General features: G+C 36.7%; 1 protein-coding gene across 2 annotated transcripts in view; it reads left to right on the top strand.

Moving 5' to 3' along the window:
• The window catches only part of LOC150095348 (ubiquitin-conjugating enzyme E2 W), a 170,053-nt gene that overhangs the window by 9,885 nt on the left and 140,642 nt on the right, over positions 1-19,526 (top strand). Inside the window, exons 2-3 of one of the 2 annotated variants that reach the window (XM_090410011.1) lie at positions 5,146-5,237; positions 17,800-17,874. In XM_090410011.1, coding sequence (XP_090266137.1) covers positions 5,146-5,237; positions 17,800-17,874 — 167 coding nt within the window. The remainder of the gene's footprint in view (positions 1-5,145; positions 5,238-17,799; positions 17,875-19,526) is intronic. The other variant, XM_090410012.1, reaches the window with a different exon arrangement.

The raw sequence follows: 19,526 nt of genomic DNA, 5'->3' as shown, positions 1-19,526 counted from the left end.
AAAAGAAGGTGGAGTGATGAATTGTCAAATTTTGTTGAGGAAAATTGGTCAACCATTGCCAAGAACAGAGGAAGGTGGAAAGAACTGGAGGAGGTCTTCGTCCAGCAGTGGACAGAAAATGGCTGAAAAAAAAGAAGATTCACTTTGAGTATTATGTACTTCTGATGGCATTTCTGTTATTTTCTACTATCATGCTGCCACTGCATGTTTCATTTAGCCGTCTTTCAAAGTAATTACTCTAAACATCTAGAATATCTTTATCTTCAGTTTTCATGTCATCACCTTTATCATCTCTGATCCCTTTTACAGTACTATCCTCCATTTCGAAGCTTTTTCAATAGCCTTGAGAATATTTTGCCATCTTCCTGATATTTCGATATTTTCTTTCCATGTACTTACCATAGTTTTATAATAACTTTTGTTTAGTTAGTTTTACATGTTCAGGACATTTTGCTCTGTATTCTCTAAAATCACATGATGACTTCTCAAGAGCTTTCGATATGCTTTCTTCTTCTCTCCACTGCCACTTTAACTTCCTGAGTCTACCATAGGGTTCTGATTTTTCTGTCCTAATAATCCCTCTAGATGCCTCTCTGGCTAAATTAGTCGATGTTTTTTGGGGTTGCCACTGAATCTCCAAGATTTGGTTGTCTTCTCTTTCATGTTTTCTTGAATAATGTTTACCGTCTTTACTCAAATATGACTCGCACTTTTTTTCCCAAAATTAAAGCTAAAAAATCGTGGTGTGAGATATGTGCGGGGATTTTTGGAAACTGAAGTTTTCAGGAAAAAACTGAAAATGGGTATGACTTACCAAGAATCTCCTATTCCCTATCGCTACTTCTGGCCTCGGGAGCAGTTTCCTTGTGTTCGCCATCAAAGTCATCTACCCAAATAGCATCATCATCTTTCCCATTATTTCAAGCAAAAATTACCAGTAATTTACAAGACTTGGGAAACGTAATGAACAATCCTTCATGAATGACTAATGAGAACTGAAAGCAGAGTGTGAAACACAGCAATGGTAGGGGAGTAGAGATAGAGCAGCTTATGAAGACATGCATATGATTGGTGCAGTATTAACAAAAGATTGCACTACCAAACGACAGAGGCAAGCCGACATTTGTTGAATTGAAATGCTAATTCTCATCGACCAAATTCCATAATATCTGAAACTGCCATAACAACATTCACTATATATTTCTTAGTTTTAACGCTGTTCAGGACAGGGTGGTGTTTTGCCTGTTTATTGTTCCGACGGAACTTCTCATTACCGGGCTAACTTATACAAAGTTTCAACACCCCGGTTGAAACTTTACTGCTGGTTGTTTGCATGCCACTTCTGCTTTTGTGAAGTCTTGATAACATTGGACAATAGTTTTTAGTTAGATACTGTGTTTGCCAGTGCAACATATGGTTTTACTTGAGTCTATATGGCATAGTTTCTGTGAGAGGGGACATGTAATTCATTAGTTAGTGCTGTTTTTATCCCAGTTATCTCTAATTGCACTATTTGTTGAGAAATATATTACACAGATTGTAAATGTTTCTGTACCTTATTCATTGATACAATAAAACTACTTGCTTCTGCAGTATAGTGGCTGTAGGGGAAGGCATGTTGTTTACTGTGGGGGAGCGAGTTATTATCGCCCTGACATGAATGTGTTTAAACTTTTTTTTTGTGTGTGAGGTATATGCGAAATTTTTTAATTTATTTTTTCGTAAAGTAAAATCAGGGGTGCGAGTTATACGCAAGGGCAAGTTATATTTGAGTAAATATGGTATATGTTTAAGTCTACAGTTCACCTCTAAAAGCTGGTAACCTTCTATTCCTTTAGGAAATTTCTTATGCACTCTTTATTTTGATATGCAATTCAATATGAACATTGAGTACAAAAATGTTTCTTAAATATACTTATTACTAGCAGAACAAGCTGTTTTCCTTTCTTTCTTTCTTTATTTTGGTCATGAAATGGCTAATAACTTCAAAATCTTCAAAAGATGATGATTGCTCAACACTAAATAGGGATCACTTTGAATTTAAAATCCTCTATATGTTCTTGTCCTGAACCAGTGGGAAAACATCGCTATTGACAATAACAAAGTCAGTGAGAAGTCTCATTTCTTGCATCTTCTCTCCATGTGAATTTGTGTAGATTTTTTTATGTTGGAACACAGTGTTAGCAATAACTAGCCATGTCTCTTGAACAGAAAATTGCAGGTACTTACCATTATTATTAGTTTTGCTCTTTTTTCCAAATTTTCCCAAAATATTTCTGTGTTTCTAGTAATAATTCAGTAATAACATAGTAATAATGCAGGCTAAAGAGAATCCCAAAGTTTTTTCACTATGTTGCAAGTAAAAGAAAAAATGTGTATGGCAGAATGATTTTAAAGAATGCCGATGGTAGGAAGGTAACCGAATCAGTTGATATAGTAGAATTACTGAGCGAGCACTTTGCAAGAGTATATCATCCAGGTGGTGACATTGCAGAAATGGAAGAACCAACGCTTATACGGGAATTGTGGTGAATGAATTGGAGGTGAATAGTCTATTACAAAACCACAATGTCAATTCATCTGCGGGATTGGATGGTATACCAGCTCGTGCCGTATGAGAAGCGGCTAAAGAATTGTCAGTGCCTTTGATCATTTTGTTTAATTTGAGTCTCAGGTCTGGGTTAATCCCAAGGGGGTGGAAAGAGGGGAAAATAGTTCCACTGCATAAAGGAGGTTCCAAGACTGCTGTTGAAAATTACCAGCCGATCAGCATACCAGGAATTGTTGTCAAGGTCTTGAAGAAAATAGTCAAGAGGAAAATACAAGATTGGATAGATGAAAATGGGTTACTGTACAGGGGACAGCATGGTTTTGTGAAGGGTAGGTCATGCCTCAGTAACTTATTCATGTTCTATAACACAGTGATGGCTGAACTGGATAAGGGTAATGGGCAGTGATTCTACTGGACCTTGCTAAAGCCTTTGATGGGATCCCACATGGAATTCTAATCAGTAAACTGCAGCATATGAGAATGGATATAGGGTTGGTGAGATGGATAGGAGAGTGGTTGATGGAGAGATATCAGAGAGTGGTTTATTCATCCAAAAGACGGGCTGTGACTAGCAGTGTGCCAAAAGGTTCTGTTCTTGGACCACTACTGTTTAATTTGTTCATTAACGATATAGGAAAGGATCTGAGAGGAACTGTGCATCTGTTTGCGGATGATGCAAAGTTAGGTAGAGCAATAGTGAATGCTCAGGATGTCAAAATTTTGCAGGATGATTTGGATAGTTTGGAGTTCTTGGCTAAGGAGAATGGATGTCAATTTAATGTGATAAAATGTAAGGTTATGCATTTTGGAGTGAAAAGATTAGCAACAGTATATCACATTGGTGGAACTCTACTCCAGGAGATTGACGAGGCCAGGGATTTGGGAGTGTTGGTGGATAGGGAGTTGAAGTTTAGGGGACACATCGCAAAAGTGGCAAAATCAGCTCATCAAATCACTTGGTTGCTGAAAAATACTTTAACGAGCAGAGACAAACAGGTTATTGTTCCTCTGTATCGAGCCTTGATAAGACCCCATCTAGATTACTGTGCCCAGATATGGGTGCCAGGGTTTCTTCTCGATGGGGAGGAGGTGGAGAGAATCCAGAGATAATTGACGAAGATAATAGCAGGACTATGGAATGAACCTTATGAGAACAGGTTGAAGATTTGTGGGCTGCAGAAATTGGTTGATAGGCAGAAAAGAGGTGATGTGATTGAGACATTGAAATTACTGAAGGGTTTCTATAAGATTAATTTAGAAGATATTTTTGAGAATAAGACTGGTAGTGGGAGGACTAGGGGCCATCCATTGAAGCTTGGTAAGAGTGTGGTTAGCAAAGGTGTTAGAGCTAGGTTTTTACTTGGAGAGTGGTAAATGAGTGGAATAAGCTCCAGAGTCTGTTGTGGGTGCCATGACTGTAAATGAGTTCAAGGTGAAGTATGATAGATACTGTGTGAATTTTGAATAGTTGTTCTTGTCATGATGTTGGGCCTCCCTCAATGAGTCTAAGGACTCCTTGGAGCTGCCCGTAATATTAATAATAATTTCCTACTCTGCTGTTTAGATCTCTAACAAGGACCAACTTTTCCTTTTCATTGTGCCAGTTGCCTTCTCTAATGCCATGAAAAATTTCTCGATTTCTTCTGTTTGTAGAACCTTCTGCAGGACCATAGGCACAAATAAGTCTCAGATATTCCCTTGATGATGTTTATTGGATTTTATTATATTTTAACAAAGCTATAATAAGTTTAGTTTAATCCTTTATCCAAGTTTGTGCAAACAAAGTTTGCACCTGAAAGTATCTTCAGGACTGAGCTAAAGTGGTGCAACACCAAGGCAACTTGTGGCAAAGGTGGAGAAAGCTATCATCACTCCTATTTCAGTATCTCCCATAATGCAAAGCACATTTCCTTGGTGTTGCACCACCTTAGCTCAGTCCTGAAGATACTTTCATGCGCAAACTTTGGTTACTCACACTTGGATAAAGGATTAAACTAAACTTATTATAGTCTAACCCAGTGAAAAATAAACTCCTAACGTCTTTCTCTGAATCCGGAGTAATTTAATAATAAGGTTGTACACCTTTTTGGCAAATCCTATAGGTGGGGATGACCTCTCATTGCTTCTGGCTTGGTGTCTCCACTCCTGGGCCTGGCTCCCACTGACGAGACCTCAATAAAGGTCGAAACCGGTATGAGTAGTGGCCCTTGCCTTAATGCATAGTATTACACATATCTGCAAGGAGATGTGCTTTGCATTATGGGAGATACTGAGATAGGAGTGATGATAGCTTTCTCCACCTTTGCCACGAGTTGCATCACCTTTGCTCAGTCCTGAAGATACTTTCAGGTGCAAACTTTGTTTGCTCTCACTTGGATAAAGAATTAAACTAAACTTATTATAGTCTAACCAAGTGAAAATAAACTCCCTTTAATAATGCTAGTCCTCATTAGTAAATATTGTGGTCTCTATTCTGGAAGTATAGTCATATATTAGGATTGCTGATATCTCTGTTAAAAATTTAAGTCATGTTAAATGATATATTTTTATTTTATTGTTTAAAAATTAATTTGATCTGTTGAATATTGTTTTAGAAGCGGCTGCAAAAGGAGTTGATGGCAATACAAAAGGAGCCACCTCCTGGAGTCAGTGTTAATCCATCCAACATTGGTCCAAATTTAACACAGTAAGTTTTCAATTAAAACATTGTCATCTTTAGATTTAAAAAAAATATTTCCTGAAATGGTCACACGAAAAATACAGGGAAAGAAAAAGTGTTGTTACATGCTCTTTCAGAAATACTTGCAAAAAATGTAAATTAGTAATTTTCTGGCCATTGTTTTTCAGAGATTGTTTTTTTTTTTTTAACTCAAACCCAGAAAAAGTTGTAAAACTTACTGTATACTTAACAATTGCAGTCAAGTGGTGGAGAAAGTTATTGATACATAGAAAGAAGACAGTAGATATTAATCTGGCATCATATGTAATGTGTAAGAATTTAGAGTGCTTGTAATCCATTTGCAGAAGACACACCAATATAATGGGAATAAGCTCTTGTGCTAAATTTTGGTCAAATGCTTTAGAGGTACCAAGAATAACCACATGATATTTTCTAAGCTTTTTATAGTATTTGTTTAAGGGAAGGTGTCCATTGTTGATGGAAACCTCACTGGCAATCATTTATTAGTTTGACATTTCTAGATAGTGCAGAAGTTCGGTGTAAATGGTTTTATACATTACTTTAAAAGGAATTGAAGTGAGAAACACTGGTCTGTACTTTGATGCCAAAGATTTGTTGCCTTTCTTTCGAATGGGTTGGATTCCAAGATATGTTATAAATACGAGTGAAATAGGAAAGAATAGAAATGTGACAGGAGCCAATTTGGACCTGCAGAACGTACAGAGAAATGCCATGGAGACAAGATTATTTTGTATCTAGTTTGGAGAAGCTTCTTCTGATCTCTCTGTCTCTCTCTAGTAAAAATTCCAAGGGGAAATTGAAGGGTGTGTGTCTGTAAGTAGGACATTTACTAAAAATCACCAATGGACAAACTGGAAAAAAAAAAAGAAAAAAGTGGAGATTGGCTTTTTTGTTGGGTGATGATGAACCATCTTAATGAAAAAGACAGAACTAAGGTTCAACAAAAGTTATAGTAACAATTTGGCAAGGGGACAGAAAGTGTGAATACCATGACGCAAATTTCTTTCTTTTGGTCCTTTCTAAATCAGTATATCAATGCTTCAGAGTGATATGCTGATTATTTGCTACTATTTCAAGATTTTAGTATAAAACAAAAAAGTCTAAAATATAGATAACAGAGAATCAGGTATTCTTGATTCTTCTCTTCTACAGCCTTGCACACTTCTTGAAAAACCAAGGCTTAAATAAGAGGTGAGAATTCGGAGTGAAATGGAAAATGTTTCTATACATTAATTGGGATTCCTATAATACAGATAGTACAGTTAGAAAAGAAAATTCAGAGTTGTTCGTTAACATCCAGTAAAGGTGCCTTCACTATTAGGAATTTTGGTCTGTAGAAAATCAACATTTAAAGCTCAGAATTAGTATCATTAGGAGAGCAACAGAGACTGCAAATGAATTTGTATAATAAAGCAGAGATAATTTCAGCCAAAGAAGATCAAAATAAAATATTCCAAGCTGGAAACTCACTGATATGATATGATATATTATGATTTTTATTGATCCCATACACGAGAAGTCAAGAGACCTATAAGCACATCAGTGCGGTGTGTATATTCATGTGTGTGTGCGCATGTGTGAGGTGCAGATGAGGACTGAGGAAGAAAGGCTGTTCCAAAGTACAGAATAAATGACGAAGAGGAGAAGCAGGTTCAGTGTGTTTGCTGTTGCATAGTAAACGGATGCTGGGCAGCTGTGTTCTTGTATTAATAGGTGCAACTATCATTCCTTATGATAGTTGTCAATTCACTGGAGCAGTGACCATGCAAGTGCCAGTAGAATACACATATACATAGTGCTAAAACACTGCATCTGTGAGACAGAAGAATCTGCGAGAGAGGGATCATTATTCGGCTTGCCACTGGACAGTATCAAGGATTTTAAGGGAAGTTTTAGGTGCACCACCCCAAACATGTGAGCAGTATTCCAAGTATGAGAAGATTTAGGATTTATATGTTGTTTAATTTTTTAACGGTATATATTAGAACACAGAATAATAAGTAAATAATTATTTATTAACTTATTGCTGATATTTCGCTGGTGTTATAACCAGCATGTTCAGAGCACAAAAACACAGTTTGTCACAACACACGAGACTATAACAACATGGTGTAAACAACGGGCTGGTTAAACAAAATTGTAGCAGCAACACAAAGACTAGAGTCCTGACTTTGGCACCCTCTATTTAAAAAAAAAAAAAATAATAATAATAATAATAATAAAAAATATATATGCGGCTATCACATAAGACTAGAGTCAGAGTTCTAAACAGAGAAAAAAACCAGTACTAGTTTTTTCTTAAGATGACTGTCTCCCAGATTTTAGGCAAATTTATACAACCATATTTGTTGAGATTTGGAGTGTGTTTCAGGGCTTCTGTTGCCTCTAAGAATAATCTCTCCGACTTGTAAGAGCTTCTGTGCAGTACTTTTGTGTTCTTCCAGTTGATCCTGTGTGCAAGGGTATCCAGAGCATGGTCTGCTAGGCCCGACTTGCTATAGTGATAATGCCAGATGTATCTTTTGTGTTCGTTGATGCAGATGTTCACAGTTCTTCCTGTTTGACCGTAGTAGGCTTGATTACATGAGCAGGTTACTTCGTAGACTCCTGGATGTGATAAAGGGGGAATGCTGTCCTTGGGTGAGCAGATAAGGGCTGCTCATTTGCCACACGGTCCGAATGTGGTGCATAGTTCATGTTTATTAAGAATTCTAGAAATTTTTTCGGATGTGCCTTTAATGTTTGGGATGGTGACTGTTTTGTTGTAAGTTCTCTGTGGTGGATAGTGGGAGGGATTTCTTAGGAGCGTTTAGTATTTTGTTTATTTATCTTATGGGGATTGTAGCCATTGGCCAAGAAGGTGTGGCGTAAGTGAGCCAGTTCAGCAGCAAGAGCATTGTCATTGGAACAGATTGCTCTCGCTCTGTGGGTTAGCGTTTTTAAAATGCCATATTGTTGAGAAGGGTGATGGTGTGATTGTGTAAATATCTCCCTGTGTGTCTGTGGGTTTTCTAAAAACTGAAAATGATAAGGAACCATCTGGAAGACGTGTGATAAGTGTATCCAGGAAGGGCAGACAGTTATTAGCTTCCAGTTCCATTGTAAAGTGGATTTTTGGATGTTGGCTATTTAAATGTGCTAAGAATGTTTCCAGTGTCTCTGGGCCATGTGGCCCAGAGACATTGGAAATTGGAAACATTCTTAGCCAACTTTTACATAGAATACCTGGAATTCTCAGCCAACTTTTACATAGAACACCTGGAAAAACTAGCAATCAATACAGCCACTCTCAAACCAACACTTTGGCTATGCTATGTTGACAATGTGCTTGCTATTTTAAGAGTGGCTGTATTGATTGCTAGTTTTTCCAGGTGTTCTATGTAAAAGTTGGCTGGGGGGGGGGAAGCCCATGGCTGTCCTATCTATTTGTTTGTATATTTTCCCTTTCCGTGTGATTGTGAATCACATGGAAAGGGAAAATCCTGCATGTATTGTGAATTTGAATGGTTCACATATATCAGGGGGAAGTGTGACTTCAGTAGATTGAGAGTTTCTATTAGTGGTACATTTGTGAATAGTGAGGTGATATCAAAGCTTATATTCTGTTGTGTCCATCACCATGGTTGCATTCCCTTTGTCTGCTTTTGTTATGATAATCTGGCTATTATTCTGTAGCTCTTTTACAGCAATGATTTCCTTATGTGGGATATTATTTTTGGGAGGCTTAGACTTGATTAGGATGTTGGCCACATCTAAACGTATGTTGTTGGAGGCAGGACATATATTCCCCGTTCGATGGATGCCATTATTTCGGCTTTTGGAACTTGTTTGGGAGTCACGGCAAAATTGTGCCCTCGACTTAAAGCATTAGTGACTTCTTTGCTTAAGGTGAGCGATGATAAGTTCACGACGAGGAGATCTTGTTGTAATTGCAGTCATTGTTATTTTGGTGCAGGTTTTTGACTATGTTGAATTCTTTTTTAGCCGTTGTGTCGGTGATATTATTTAGGATCTCCCATAGTTCCATATTCAGAATATTATATAGTGATTCACTTAGTGTGTTGATGGTTGAATTTGATTTTGCTAATTCCAGACGAGTGGTGTTAATCTGTTCTCATAATAACGCTACACTCGCTCGTTTATAAATACGTTGAGCTTTGTGACTTGTGACAAATTGTGTTTTTGTGCTCTGAAGATGCTGGTTATAACACCAGCGAAATATCAGCAATAAGTTAATAAATAATTATTTACTTATTATTCTGTGTTCTAACATGTTGTTTAATTTTTTAACAGTATACAACAAACACATAAGTCTGTCCACACTTTTTTAGGATTTATATATAGTTAGGATTCAATCCTCTGACAAAGGGAAGCAGCTTTGTCATTACTGACACAAGGTTGAAGTCTCATGATGACTGTAAAGCTTGTGATTAGAAAATTGCAGATTGCGATACAGTTTATTGTGTACGTCTGTAATACTGCAGAGCAGAAAGTAAATGAAGAAACTACTGCTCTGTTCTCTCTCCAGACTAACCACCATGTCAAGCAAATCTACATGCCCTGAGTTCCAAGCATCCCTTAAATGGGACAGGGGGTGTGAAGAATCTGTGGTCTCAAAATGTTCATTAAAACTAGGAAATTGGAATGTCAGAACCCTGTTTGAAGCAGGTAAGCTAAGAAATGCTATCCAGGAAATGAAAAGACTTGAAATAGGGATTTTAGGAATGAGTGAAGTTAGGTGGCCAGGATCAGGCAAAACTCAAATTAATGACATGACAATGTATCACTCTGGAAGTAGTGAAAACAGCCACCAAAATGGAGTTAGAATAATATTAAACAAAGATGTCAATAAGACACTGTTGAGCTTCATCCCCTACTCAGATAGGATGATGTTATTAAAATGGAAAGGTCAACCACTAGATGTTAATCTTATACAGGTCAATGCCCCTACTGCTCACAAGAGTGATACCAAGATTGAAGAATTTTATGATCAATTAAAAGAACTAATGAAAAACAGAGAAAAACATGATATTAACATCGTCATGGGTGATTTCAATGCTAAAGTTGGGGAAGGTAGAAGTGGAGATGTAGTTGGCAAACAAGAACTGGTAACACGAAATGAGAGAGGAGTCTGTCTTATTCAATTCTGCCAAGAAGAAGAGGAGCTAATAATCACAAACACATGGTTTAAGCTACCATCCCAAAAGTTATATACTTGGCAATCACCACAGGATAATAATGGGAATATAGTCAGAAACCAAATGGATTACTTGCTAATTAATCAATGATTTCGAAGTTCTATAACAAGTACAAAAACCCATCCTAGTGCAGATATAACTTCTGATCATAATCTACTGGTGGCAGCGTTAAAAATTATACTGAAAGCTATACTTAAGCAATATCAACAAAAAAGGTTTGATTTAGGAAAATTAAAAAACCCAGAGATATTCTGGAGGTTGTTGAAGAAGCTTAGAAATGGAGGAAAGAGTGTTGTAAAAGGAGTTAGAGATGATAAAGGTGACATGAAAACGAGAAAAAAAGATAGTTAAAGAGGAAGTGAAGGAAAAGAAGAAAGCACATCAAAAGTTCCTGGCACATAAGTCAGCTTGTGCTCTTAGAGAATACAGAGACAAATGCAAGCATGCTAAACACTGTGTAAAACTAGCTAAACAAAAGTCATGGAAGGACTTTCGCAAGAATATAGAAATTAAATATCAATAAGGTTGCAAAATATTCTGGAGGTTGTTGAAGAAGCTTAGAAATGGAGGAAAGAGTGCTCTAAAAGGAGTTAGAGATGATAAAGGTGACATGAAAACGAGAGAAAAAGATATCCTTGAAGTATGGAGTAAACACTTAACAGGCATACAGTCAGGAATACATATCCATACTTGAAGTAGAAAAAAGCCATCAAAGGCTTGAAATGTGGAAAGGCAGCAGGAGTAGATGATATTCGACCAGAAATGCTGAAGTATGTGGTATAAAAGTCTTACAGTGGCTGCACTGCATAGTTCAGAAAGCCTGGACAGAGGGACGAATTCCCGATGATTGGAGTAGAGCTCTCAAAGTATCCATATATAAAAAGGGAAATAAAAGTGAATGTGAGAATTACAGAGGTATTTCATTAATGAGTGTTCCTGGTAAGATATATGCAAATATACTTGAGAAATGCTTGAGAAGAATTGTGGAAGAAAAGCGTGTGAAGAACAAGCTGGATTCAGGCCAAATAGAGGCCGTCAGGATCAGATCTTCACTTTATAACAAATAGTTGAGAAAGCATAGGAATATAACAAAGATCTATACTTAAGTTTTGTTGATCTGGAAAAGGCATATGACAAGGTGCCAAGAGAGAAGTTATTTGATATGCTACAGTTATATGGTTTCAATGGGGCATTATATCAAGCAATACTTAGTCTTTATTTGAGTTGTAAGTCATCAGTTAGAATTGAAGGAAGTACAGGAAGATGGTTTAATGTTAAATCTGGTGTGAGACAAGGAGGTACATTATCCCCTCTGTTACTCATTATCTATATGGATCACATTATGAAGGAAAGTGGTATTAAACATGATATCAAAATTGGAGATGTTAATGTCATCTCTTTGCTTTATGCCGACGATGTTATACTTTGTCGGCATCTCAGGTGTGGTATGGTCACTTAAATAGAATGAACCAGGAAAGATTAGCAAAACAAGTGTTCTCCGCAAGATTGGCAGGAAAATGATCCAGAGAAAGACCAAGATATAGGTGGATTGATACTGTACAAAGTGCCTTAAATGATAGAAACATAAGATCTGTTAATGTTAGCGTCTTGACAAGTAACAGACTGATTTGGAGGAAAATTGTAGATAGGAAGTTAGTAATGATGTAAATTTTTCATGTAGTACTATCATATCCTGTACACCCCTTGAAAGTACATGGCAGGAATTTGATGATGATGAAAAAAACCTAGAGATAAGAAACAAATTGAGTCAAGATCTGAATCAAAAGCTAGCACTTATCAAGGATGATCATGTCATGAGGGTTGACAAATCATGAGACAAATTAAAATCTGTCTTCATAGAGAATTGTACCAATACCTTGTGTCCTAATAGAGCAGTAAACAAGAAAGATTGGATAACTGATGAAATTCTTTCTCTCATGGATCAACGTAGATCATATAAAAATCATAGTTCCAACAAAATATAAAGAGGTTCAGAAAATTATTAAACAAAGATCAAAGAAGCAAAAGAAATCTGTATGAATGAAAAATGTAAAGAAATAGAAATTCTACAGGAAAAGCATGACAATTTTAATCTACACAAAAAAAGAGACCTCAGGTATATTTAAGAATAAACAAATATGTATTCTTCGAAACAAAAAGGGAGAAATAATATCCGAAAAGGATGACAAAATACAAGAATGGGTGAAATATATAGAAGAACTCTTTACTGAGAACAGACAGAACCCAGAAAATACTTATCAACAGATGGAAGGGTCATGCATTCTAAGATCAGAGGTAGCATTGTCACTGAACTCAGCTAAAAATGGTATAGCCTTATGCCTGGATAGAATACCAGCAGAAATAGTAAAGTTATCAGAAGGTGACAACATTAATATATTAGTAAAGCTATTTAATAAGATCTACGATATAGGCATAATCCCTCAAGACTGGTTGCAGTCAACCTTCATCATGCTACCTAAAAAAGCAGATGCAAAAACTTGTAATGACTATAGAATGATCAGCCTAATGAGTAAAACACCATCAGTGATACCCAATTCGGCTTTAGAAGCGGTTTGGGAATAAGAGAGGCTCTTTTCTGTTCTCAAATCTTATTCCAAAAATGTATTGACCAAAACAAAGAAGTATTCATTTGCTTCATTGATTTTGAGAAAGCGTTTGATGAAGTCCAACATGCTACAATGATTGCACTATTAAAAATAATTGGATTAAATGGTAAAGACATCAAGATCATTGAAAACTTATATTGGAACCAAAAGGCATCTGTTCTAGTTGATGACATTATTACAGACTTCATTAACATCACACAAGCAGTAAGGCAAGGATGTGTGCTGTCACCTCTTCTTTTTAACATATACTCAGAAGCCATATTTCAAAAAGTCTTAAAAAGGAAGGGATTAATGTAAATGGTGAAATCATCAGTAACATCCGATATGCTGATGACACAGCTCTCATGGCTGATAATATTCGGGATCTTCAAAATCTCCTGGAACTAGTGAATGAAGAGAGTGAAAAAATTGGATTAAAATTAAATATCAACAAAACTAATTTCATGGTCATAAGCAAGAAACCGATTCTTAATTCATTTCTTTAAATGGGAAACAAATAGAAAGAGTGGCAAAGTTTAAATATCTCGGATGCTGGTTAAATGAAGATTGCACTCCAGAAATGGAAATAAAAGTTAGAATTCAAATGGTAAGAAAAAATTTTCTTTTGATGAAATCAACACTGTGTAACTGCAGTTTAAATTTAGAGCTTAGAGTACTCATGGTTAAATGCTATGTAGGGTCTGTACTGCTGTATGGTGCAGAAACTTGGACCTTGAAGACAACATCAATAAAAAGACTTGAAGCCTTTGAGATGTAGTTATACAGACGAATGTAAAAAATCCCATGGAAGCAAAAATGTCCAGTCAGGAAGTACTGGAAAAAATGGGGAAATCACATGAACTTTTAGATACCATAAAAAGAAGGAAAACTGCATATCTTGGTCACCTACTTCGTAATGAAAAATATAAGATATTTCAATTGATTATAAAAAGGAAGATGAAGAAAACTTGGCTGACAGACATCAGACAGTGGACTGGCATGAGCTCTGAGAGACTGTCCAGAGTAGCTGAGGATAGGTCAAAAACAATTTAACCGAGTGAAGAAAAAATTTTGCTCCTCTGGTTTAAATTCTTAAAGATATCTTAGATCCTAAACATCAGTTGATTCATTGGATAGAAATATATGTACAAAAATATTTTTCATTTTCATTTTCAATATATTTGGGTGCATGTCAGGAATTTGCTGATGATGATACTCTGCAAATTGTGGCCTCGTCAGTTGCTCCCAAACTCCAGTACTGAGATTTTCTCCATGAATACCTAGCAGAATATTTCCAGCAAGATTATTCACTAACTTATTTGTAACTGTCTTAAAGCATTTCCATTAGGTTTGGTCATTGGGGTTCTTTAACAGAGTTAAAGAAAATGATTTTTAACAGTGTAGAAAATATATTGAAACAGGCTAGATCAATAATGATAAATGTCATTAAAAAAAAAAAAACTTGGTCACAAATTAAAGCAAATAACTAGTGGATAATTTCATTAATTTTGGAAACCTTAGAAGAAATAAAAAATAGCTGCCAAACATAATTTGAACAGAGAAAATAAAATAAGCATAATTATAAGAGACTGAAGAACAAAATAGATAGAATGTGCAGATCTGTCAAAAATGCTTGGTTGGAAGAAAAAAAAAGCAAAAATATATGTAGATGCCAATAAAAAGAATGATAGCAAGACTGCATATAAAATTACAAAAGAATTAACAAAAACAGACTTTCGGTTTTTTTCTTTTTAATCAAGAGATTAAAAAAGAAAAAAAATGAAACAAATATTACCTGATTACTTTTCCAGAGGGAAGAAGTCTGGGAAATCACAAATGAAGAGACAGAAAGAGAAAAGCACCATCTATTATAAAAGAAGAACTTTTGAATGCAATAAACCAAATGAATTTAGCCAAGTCACAAAATGATAAACCTGATGAAAATGATGGTTATGATGAACTTCCTGCTAAACATACAATCATCTGTTGAAATTACAGATGCTTGGAAGACAGGCATCCATAGTACATTTTCAAAAAGGGAGATAAATGAAGGTGTGAAAATTATAGACTCATAACATTGCTAAGCCATAGCTACTACAAAATCTTCACACACATTATACAAAATAGAATCCAGACTTTAATGAATTTGATAACAGGAATAGATAAAGTAGGCTTCAGACCTAGTAGGTCAACAATCACCATTGTCAAATTCCTGATATGTATTCTCAGGAGGTGTAGAGGATAATTATGTTAGTACACCACATGAAAAATTTACACCATTATTAACTTCCGATCAACAATTTTTCTCCAAATTAATCTGTTATCTTTCAAGATTCCAATATTATCAGATCTAATATTTCGGTCTTTTGGGGGTGCTTAAGGGTCAAAGCTGTATAACTGAGAGGAGACCTCCACATAGCCTTTAAACGAATGCGGAGAACCGACCAGGGCTTCGGCCCAAACGTCCAATCCTCACCTTCTCGTGGTGCACCCTGTTGGGTATCTACTTTGATACTGAACGAACGAGGATGGGCTGGCAATTTGGGATTTAGCCGACTAAATTGTATTCTTATTGGTTAAACCAAAATAAAAAATGATGGTACAACATGACAAAATTTCATGCCGGCTGGGGCGTCGCCCGGTTAAACAAGGCCCCTGTTGTTTTTGCCAGGGAATCAGGACGAACAGCGAAAAGTCAGCTACTGGAACAAATCTGAAAACAAACCCCAACTCAACATCACCAGAGTTAAAGATCGGTACTATCAACGTAAGAAGCCTGAATGGCAAAGAAATGGAGCTAGCTGAGGAATTAGATAAGTACCAGATCGACATAATAGGGGTCATCATCATCATCTTCCTTATGCCCTCTTTTACCTTGCGGTGTCGAGGGTCCATTGATCATCGGACTGCACTCCGTTTACAGGATAAGGTGGTCAGCCTTATGTCCCGGTGTATCCTATGGCCTGTAGTGTTGAGTTCTCAAAGCCAGTTTGCCTGCTTTGCAGGATGAAAAACCCAAGAAAAAACTGGGGAAAAAACTCTGCTGTCCACGCCCAAGACTGACTAACTTGGCTATGGCTGATGAAGATCCTTCAGCTCCTCACGTCACCGACGGGAATCGAACCTAGGACACTCCTTCCCCAGACATATGGTTGCGAAGCGCATAGCCACTAGGCTAACCGCGCGAATAGGGGTGACTGAAACAAAAAAGACCAAAACTGGTGAGATCTTTCTGAGCAATAAATACAAAATGTTATATTCAGGCAATGACAATCAAGGAAAAGAAGGAGTAGCCATAGTATTCAACACAAAATATGAGGCTAATCTTCTTGAATGGCAGTCAGTCTCAAGTAGAGTAATGTGGGCAAATATGAGAATGGGGAACTGGACAATGAGACTTATTTGTGCCTATGGTCCCACAAAAGGCTCTACTAAGGTAGAAGTGGAGGAATTTTTTGAGGCTTTAGAAGAAGCAACTGACACAATGAAAAAGGAAAAATTGGTCCTTGTTGTTGTTGTTGTTGTCTTGTCCTTTGAAGAGTCTTAGATGTTTCCGTGCACTCTTTGTACTGCTTTGGCTATGTCTGTGATTTTGTTTGTATAGAGCTGTTGTTCAGGATTAGGATCTATTTCTTGCAAGGCTGCTGTAATTGCTGGACAGGTAAAGATGTGAGTGGGTGTCAGTTCCGTATTGGGGCAGTTGTTGCAGTTTCTATATGTTCTCGTATCATCTGTATTGATCTTCATTCCTCTATAATGTCCTGTTCGTAGTCTTGCTATCGTAGTGGAGGTCCTTCTGTCAGCATTGATCTCGGGAATTTGATGTTGTATCACTGATTTCAATGGAATTAGTTTAGCTTTTGCTAGTGCATTGGCATCAGCAAGAGTTATCATATGAGTTTCTTGGTTGAGTTCTCTGGCCTCTTTTGCTAATTTATCAGCTGCTTCGTTGTAATCAATGCCTACATGAGCAGGAATCCATTGTAGAATGCAACTTTTACCTAAACACTTTAGATGATTTAAGAGTTTATGGATGTCTTGTGTGAGCTTGGTATTGCCATTTTTGATTGCCTCCATAGCTGATCTTGAGTCACTGTAAATTATAATTCCTTCAGATTGTTGAGATGATGATAGATTTAAGTAGGCTTCTAGTGCTTTAATTATTGCGTAGAGTTCGCTGGTAAAATTGGAAGCGATTCTCCCAGATCCAACTTTTATTGAAAGTTTTTCACCTTTCGGGAGTAGAAGGAGAACACCAGCGCCTCCATTAATCATATTGGTGTCTGATGATCCATCGGTATAACAAATAACCTGTTTGGAGGATGAAAGAAGGTTGATGGTATTTAGGCCTTTTTCTTTAAGCATTTCTTTTGGTTCTTTTTTTGTACAGAGTTTGGTAAGGTTTAGATTTATGAAGGTATTTGAAGGTAAAGGACTGGAAAATAGAGGTTCTTTGTTTATGTGGACATTTAGCTGATCAAGACCTATTTCTTTCCTGATAGTGTCATCATATTGTAAAGTCGATGATCTGTGAAGTCTGCAAATTTGGTTCCAATGTTCATAGGTTTTTAGGGAGACATGATCACTTTGGTAGCTTCTGATATTATTTATGAATTTTATGGTGGCAAATTTTCGTCTGTCCTCCAGCAGGTCAAGCCCACATTCCTGTTGGGCTCTGATGTTGTTAGTGGATGAGACTGCACCAATGATAATCTTGGATGCTTTTGCTTGTATTTTGTCTAGGTTTTTCTTTACCGATGAAGCCGAAGGTGACCAGATAGGTGCTGCATATTCCATTATTGGCCTTATTAGTGTAGTGTAAGTAGTTTTGAGGATTTTTGGCTTTGCACCCCAATTTGTTCCACAAAGCCTTTTCAGTATATTTAATTTTTTTAGAGCTCTGTTGGAAGTGTTAGAGATGTGTTGTGCAAAACGTAATTCCTGATCAAGCGTAATACCAAGGTATTTTGGATTTGTGACTTTTTCAATTAGCTTGTTATTGATCATGACTTTGGGATTGTAGGAATGTCTATTTTTCCTGTCTGTACTAAATGTACTTAGTTTTGTTTTGTCTGGGTTGATTTTAAGTTTGAGTTCGTTTGACCATTTTTCTAATCCTCTCATGGATTTGTTTAGAATTTCCTCTGATTCTTTGATTTTAGCACTAGTGTGCCAGATGGCTATATCATCTGCATAGCAAGTTACTTTTGTGTCTTCTGTAAGGTAGGGATGAATATTATTGACATATAGAAGGAATAGTAAGGGACTGAGTACTGAGCCCTGGGGAACACCAGCCCAGGTTCTCCGCTCTTTTGATATTGCTGTATTGATTCTGACTTTGATCTTTCTTCCTTGTTGGGAATCTAAATAGCAGAGTAGGAAATGATTGTGAGACATACAAAAATATTTTGGGAAAATTTGGAGAAAAGAGCAAAGCTAATAATAATGGCAAATATCTGTTGGATTTCTGCTCAGGACGTGGACTGGTTATTACTAACACCATGTTCCAACATACAAATGTGCACAAATTCACATGGAGAGAAGAGGCTAAGAATAAGAAAAGTCTCATTGACTATGTTATTGTTGATAGTGATGTTTTCTCCCTGGTGCAGGACACCAGAGTGTACAGAGGATTTGAAATTGGAAGTGATCACTATTTAGTCTTGAGCAGGATAAAATTGAATTTCATATTGAAAAGAATAACATGTAAGAAAGTTTTAAAGCGAATAAAAGTTGAGCAGCTCTCAGATGTGAACTGTAGACTAAAATACAGAAAGATTATTGAAAAGAAAATGAAAGACTTTGAGAACAGGAATCAAACCTTGGAGATTCAGTGGCAAACGCTGAAGGAAACATTGATTGATTCTGCCAGAGAGGCATGTGGTGAGGTCGTGTGCAAGGATAAAAAAATCAGAACTCCCTGGTGGACACAGGAAGTTAAAGAGGCAGTGAAGGAAAAGAAGAAAGCATATCAAAAGTTCCTGGCAAATAAGTCGGCTTTTACTCTTACAGAATACAGAGACAAATGTAAGAAAGCTAAACAGTGTGTAAATCTAGCTAAACAAAAGTCATGGGAGGACTTTGGCAAGAATATAGAAAATAAATATCAAGAAGGTGGCAAAATATTCTGGAGGTTGTTGAAGAAGCTTAGGAATGGAGGAAAGAGTGCTGTAAAAGGAGTTAGAGATGATAAAGGTGACATGAAAACAGGAGAAAAAGATATCCTTGAAGTATGGAGTAATTACTTTGAAAAACTGCTAAATGAAACAAGCAGTGATGACAGCACAGTGATAAAAAACACTGACCAGGCATGCAGTCAGGAATACATATCCATACTTGAAGTAGAAAAAGCCATCAAAGGCTTGAAATGTGGAAAGGCAGCAGGAGTAGATGATATTCGACCAGAAATGCTGAAGTATGGTGGTATAAGAGTCTTACAGTGGCTGCACTGCATAGTTCAGAAAGCCTGG

This window comes from Typopeltis vanoorti, chromosome 20 (genome assembly GCF_054136105.1).
Source record: "Typopeltis vanoorti isolate ZY-2024b chromosome 20, IOZ_Tvanoo_1.0, whole genome shotgun sequence".
Classification (NCBI taxonomy): domain Eukaryota; kingdom Metazoa; phylum Arthropoda; class Arachnida; order Uropygi; family Thelyphonidae; genus Typopeltis; species Typopeltis vanoorti.
This window is presented reverse-complemented; position numbering and strand designations above follow the sequence as displayed.